Here is a 5,946-nt window from a genome sequence, read left to right on the forward strand (position 1 = left end):
AAAAAAATAAAATATATATATATATATATATTTTTTTTTTTGATATATGACAAAATGAAAATAGAATAAATTTTAAATCCAATCTTCAATCATTCAATGATTTCCCCTGCCATTTTCCTTTTGTTGCTTTGTGGTTTTAATAGGTTGGACGTGTGGGGCAGGTGACTCATGGCTGACTCATATTAAGGTGCGAGGCACATGCCTCACCTTGCATCTCTCCCTATGACGCATATGTCCTGCTGGCATTTGCATTTTCTGAATATGCCCCAGGGACTCTTTCTGGCAACTCTCCCTGCAGCACCCCCCCCGAGGCCTATGCCTCAAATCCTTCTGAAAACATTGGATGAGAGGTTACCTGCTGTTTGCGAAGCTTTTGTAGTCCTTATGGTACTATGATTTCTAGTGTTGCTGTTTAGGGTTAAGGAATATGATGGCCAGGGTCAATGAAAATAGGTTATGCATAGGGTTTAATGGATTTCTTAATATGTATTTGTTTTAGGGTTAGGTTGGTGTGCGGGTGATTGGGATTGGATGTGTGATCAATAGAAATGAAATGGTTGGGGTTTGATGAAAAGGACTGAGCTGATAGAGGTTTGGGGTAGTCATTGGGAATCATAGGGCTTTTACAGCAATTACTTGTGTTGAATAACTCTAGTGCAGATGGGGCAGTGAGAACAACAGTAAAAAAAGTGAAGTCACAGCTAAAGCTTGAATTCACTAGAAAACAATATGAAGGAATTGTGGAAATCCCACCCCTTGGCAAAATTGTTTTTTTTTGGTGAGGGGTGGGGCGGGGGGAGGGGAAGGATCGGGATACTAATTCCCTTGCATGGTGGTTTAACAAAGACCTAACTGAAGTTAGGAAGCATATAAACTACTTTGCATGCTATACAGTCAAGCATTTAAGTACTTAATGGTTCCTGATGGAATTCCCCAATTAACTGCTTGCTAGATTTTTACCCAGATTAGAAACTTCAGTGATGTAATAGACAGTTTGCTCTCGTTTCTGGCTAGCATGGTTTGAATTCTCCAACCATTTATCCTCTGGATTTTCATTTTTTCACTCACGAAAACTAAATTCTAATTTATTAGCAATGTGATGCACAGGCAAGACTGCCCCCGATTGGGCCTAGGAAGATCTTTTTTTGTGCCATGGACAAATTCTATGGGCCTTGAGTCACTTTTTTTATGGGGCGGTTAAATGGTTAGTTTTGTAATGGGTCTAAATTATATGCCTGTAGAGTGGGGGGTGAAGTCAGCATTCAAGATTAGTGTCTTATGTTAGGCGTTTGAGTTAAATCATGATCCTAATAGCTAGTATAGAGTTCTGTTTTGAGTCTGTTGAGTTGATTGAGTGTGTGAGAGTGAATATGATCCTTTTTACAAGTCTAATCGGAGTCTTTATACGTGCAAACATTCTCCCATCACTTGAGCATCATTTGATATAAGAATTTTGATTTTTCTCAAGTGTTTTGCTGCTGTGCTACGTGCATACGGAACTGGAGTGTTCCAAATCTGGCCAATTGTGCGTCTGTTTTTCTTCTTCTAGTTTTGGTTCTTTCTATAGCTAGGTGATATCTTTCCATTATTTTTTTCATATTCTCTCATCTTCTTTCTTTTTCTTCTCTTGATCCTATCATATTTTCTCTCTTCTCTGTTCTTATTTTTGAATTCTGATATTTTCATCTAATTCTTCTACTTATCCCTGATTTCTTCCAATATTCTTTTCTTCTATGTTAAATATTGATTTTGGAATTCTTAACTAATTCTTGTTAGTTATTATATCTGAACTATAAATCTGTAGTTCTGCAATTTATTGGATTGATCACCCAACCCTGCAGTACTTTTTCAGTTCTTGCTTGTGGCTTGAATTTTAAGTTAGCTGGCCATCTAGTTTTAGATTTCTGATTTCCAATAATTTCACATTGATTGATACGCTGGGTTAATCTATACACTTTGATGCAGATAAGTCATTTAATGGGTTTATTTTATTGGAAATAAGCCTTGGGTTGGGTTATGTATGTGTTGGGTTTTGATCCCATGAGTTTTCTTTGTAATTGGGCACTTTAATGGGTCTAAAATATGGGTAAAAAGTAGGAAAACGGGGTTTAATTCATTAATTTAGTTAGAGTCTTGTTTTGAGTTTATTTACTTTGTTATTTCAGTTTTCTAGTCAATTTAGGTTTTCCAATTAGTTAAGGATTGGGTTAGGCCTTTCCTTTTATTGTTTGAGTTAGTTTCGAGTCTTCTATATAAATTTGTAAGTGGCTACAACATTGGACACAAGTTTATTATTTAAAAAAAAAAAAAAGATGGCTTATGCTGTTGTGTTGTGGGATGCGGTTGGGTGAGATGCCTAAACCTGAGGGTGAGATGCCCATTCACTAGTTCTGCTTCCCCCTTCTCAACCCTCCATTGAATTGTCTTTCTTTTCTTATTTTCCTTTTATTTGTTTGCTGTGAGAGAGTGTTTGAGAGCTAGGCCTATTGGAGGACATCTTCTTTATTTAGCCAGAATTTCAGATCCTGCAGGAGATTAGGATCACTTGTGATTCTACTTCTACATTACACTTGACTAGAATTATACATCTAGATCTGATTATTTGGTTTTGAGATACTGAATTTTGCTTATTTTCAGTCAATTCTGTCCATAATTTGGTGATCTGGTTGTAGCATTTTCTTCTAAATTCCTTTCTAGAACCTTGAACTGCATTACAATATTTCAAATTTAACTGCATGTCTGCATCCTGACATGTGAGCCTGCTGTTTAGGTCTGTACTGGAGCCAAGAGTGAACAAGAGTCAAAATTGGCAGCAAGAAAGGTAAGTAATTTATAAGGAGTTAAATTATTTTTGATGATTCATTATTTACTACTTAATAGAAAAGAATGAGTGCAGCAAAAAGAGGGGGAGAAAGATTGGAATTGCATATATTTTTTACTATGTTAAGATGATTCCTTGTTTATGTATTGGAAATAATGAACACGTGGAAAAGAAGAGAGAGAATTGGGGGGGGGGGTTCTCTTGAATTTGCATACGGATTTTATTCCTGGTTTATCTATCTGGAAGAATGAACACAGGGAAGAGAACATCTTGGAGGGGAGCATAAAATATAGAATGTTCGTACTGCTTTAAAGCTTGTAACATATGTTTGAGGATGCTGTTATTGTGGTCATACCCCTCTATTAAACTTGACTTGTTAACTTTTTTATTCCAGTATGCTCGAATAATTCAGAAACTTGGTTTTCCTGCGAAGTTTAAGGTACACTCTCTCTCTCTCTCTCTCTCTATATATATATATATATATATATAAGCCTTACGTTTTAATTATATAATTTATGCTTCTTTGTTGACATTTGTTATGATGTTCCGCAGGACTTCAAAATTCAGAACATTGTTGGCTCCTGTGATGTGAAATTTCCCATTAGGCTTGAAGGTCTTGCATATTCTCATGGTGCCTTTTCCAGTGTAAGTGAAAATTCCCACCTAGACATGATTTCTACTGATTTTATTGTATAATTTCAGATACATAGTAAGTTATTGTTTTGTCTTTCATGTTTTATGAGAAAAGGATACTTTCTCTGTATATTATCTTGCATTTTCCTTCTTTTTGTAAGTTGGCCTTTTCGTTTGTTGCACTAGTCAAGACCATTGTATGCAGGTGTGTGTTATGGAGGATTTTATCTTTTGAAAAAAAAAATATTTGAGAAAATTTAAGTTGAAGATGGTTAGGGGGTAGATGCTGGGGGAAACATCTCCTTCCAAGAAAATAGTGTTGTTAGGGCTGTAGTGGGTGAACCTTGTGCATACCAGAGAGTTTGTCGTGTAGTACATTCACTTGCCCTGATGAGTTGACATTGATGAAATCTGAATTTATTTCATTTCTGGAAGATTAAAAGTTAGGTTCATCTGTGTAGGAGTGGGCATTTTTATTTGCTTCTGGTATTATCATGCTTTTCTGCTTTTTCCGAGTGGGTTCTTAATTTGAATGCAGCTGCATCATGTTGGTACAGTATGAACCAGAGCTCTTCCCTGGCCTAATCTACCGGATGAAACAACCAAAGATTGTTCTGCTCATATTCGTGTCTGGAAAAATTGTTCTCACAGGGGCTAAGGTAATATACTACTCCTTGTTTAATTTTAATATTCTTGGTTGGTTTATGGTTCTTTTGTAGTATTTTCTTTTATATTTGTCTGTGGGATTGGCTGATTGGCTGATTGGCATCTGCAATTATGTTTAATGTTTCAGGTTAGAGATGAAACTTACACTGCCTTTGAGAACATATACCCAGTTCTTACAGAGTTCAGGAAAAGCCAGCAATGGTATGACCATTATCTTGGTGCATGCATTGATATCTGGATTTTGATCTTGCCTGATGAGATATATGATACACTTGTGCCAAAGCTTAATCATGGTTACATATAACTGTAAAAAGATAGACAACCAAGCTAAGGGAATAGTAATCTATTGGCAGGGGTTTCTGTGGTTTTAAGCCTTGGTTTAAAGCATGTTTGCTAATGTTTACACCACATTCAATCTTTTACTTGATCTGATTTCATGGGGAGGATCATTTACCTCCCTCTGTTTCTGTTCGCAGATAAACCTCCTGCATACCACACAGCTTGTCATCGTGACTCTTTTGAGAAGGGAAGTTTGCTGCTGTGTTGCTGATGGTGAAATCAACTGTAAATACATGATAAAAGAGGCTGATATAGTGGGCTTTCATCATCAGATAATTTATTTATGGAGTCTGCAGGAGTTTTTCCTAATTTGGTCCTGTTTTGCAGCCCTTCTTCGAGTATGCATTCCTGTTGGTTGCTCTACTTGTGAGGGGGTCTGACAGTAGCATAGGTTTAGGGAAGAGGTGTAAAAGATGGATTTTGCTGTAAACAAATTACTGAAAGAATTTTTTTTGTTAATAAGAAACTGGTCTTCTTCATCTTTTGGATTATCTCCAAGTGGTACTTTTGGATGATTAACCATTCCCACCCCCGCCCCCTTTATATTTCCCTTCCAAACAGACACCCTTTCTGGAATTTTTGTTTACATAATTTATTTGTGGATGTATAATAGTTTCAGTGATTTAAAAAAAATGGTGTATACATTTGGAGTAAAGGATTCATCGGTGGAAGTTTTGAGGCTTTTTGACTATAGTTTTTTAGCCATGTGGCGCTTCTAATTGGACTTGCTGCTGGGGTGGAATGCTTGCTTTTGAAGCAACACATCAGGGTTTTAGTTGCACGGTACTGGTATCGGTCGCCACAGATACCATATCGTTCTGATATTGATACGGATTGGACTGTATCAGGTCTTGAGTTGACTGAAATTTCTTAAGAGTGTATCGGTTAGGTATTGAATTGATCACGGCTGTTATGGCCTATTCGATACCGTCCAGTATATGGCCAATACCATAGGTATTGGTGTACTGACACGGTGAAATAAATCTACGATACGCATGCAAGGAAAAGAGTTTCGCAGCAGCCATGATTTTGGCATCCGGTATTGATCACCTTTAAAACCCATCGGACGGGTGTGCTGATTTTTTGTTAAAAAATGGGTTTTTTGACTGTTTTACCCTTGATTCATATCGTGGTACCAATACAGTATCTGCATGGTATCGGGGTTGATGACGAGCAATACCATATGATCCTATACTGATATTACCGATACCTCAAACTTGATTTGCATCAATTTTCTATTTTTTTCAAGAAGCGTGGCCTTGGTCTCTGTTGACGCTTTTGTAGGTCTATACTGACCACTGTGACACGAGTTTATATTATTTTACAATGAGCCAGGAGGTGTGGTGAGCATTAGATGATTGAAAGCATCTAGGCATATGTTTTAAGGAACTTTCAACCATCTGATATGCATTGCACTAGTGCAACGGCTGTAGACATTTTTCCCACATGTGATATGCCCTTGAACTTGGAAAAAAAAAAAAAAAAAA

At 36.9% G+C, this 5,946-nt stretch overlaps 1 protein-coding gene across 1 annotated transcript in view; it reads left to right on the plus strand.

Annotated features, from left to right (window-relative positions):
• LOC122060776 (TATA-box-binding protein-like) overlaps positions 1 to 4,950 on the plus strand; it is a 10,670-nt gene extending 5,720 nt beyond the window's left edge. Inside the window, exons 2-9 of the mRNA XM_042623877.1 lie at positions 144 to 187; positions 271 to 387; positions 2,771 to 2,821; positions 3,216 to 3,260; positions 3,374 to 3,466; positions 4,012 to 4,113; positions 4,248 to 4,321; positions 4,597 to 4,950. Of these exons, the coding sequence (XP_042479811.1) occupies positions 144 to 187; positions 271 to 387; positions 2,771 to 2,821; positions 3,216 to 3,260; positions 3,374 to 3,466; positions 4,012 to 4,113; positions 4,248 to 4,321; position 4,597 (527 nt within the window). The 3' untranslated portion in view covers positions 4,598 to 4,950. The remainder of the gene's footprint in view (positions 1 to 143; positions 188 to 270; positions 388 to 2,770; positions 2,822 to 3,215; positions 3,261 to 3,373; positions 3,467 to 4,011; positions 4,114 to 4,247; positions 4,322 to 4,596) is intronic.
• Positions 4,951 to 5,946: the final 996 nt, after the last annotated feature.

This window comes from Macadamia integrifolia, chromosome 14 (assembly GCF_013358625.1).
Source record: "Macadamia integrifolia cultivar HAES 741 chromosome 14, SCU_Mint_v3, whole genome shotgun sequence".
NCBI lineage: Eukaryota > Viridiplantae > Streptophyta > Magnoliopsida > Proteales > Proteaceae > Macadamia > Macadamia integrifolia.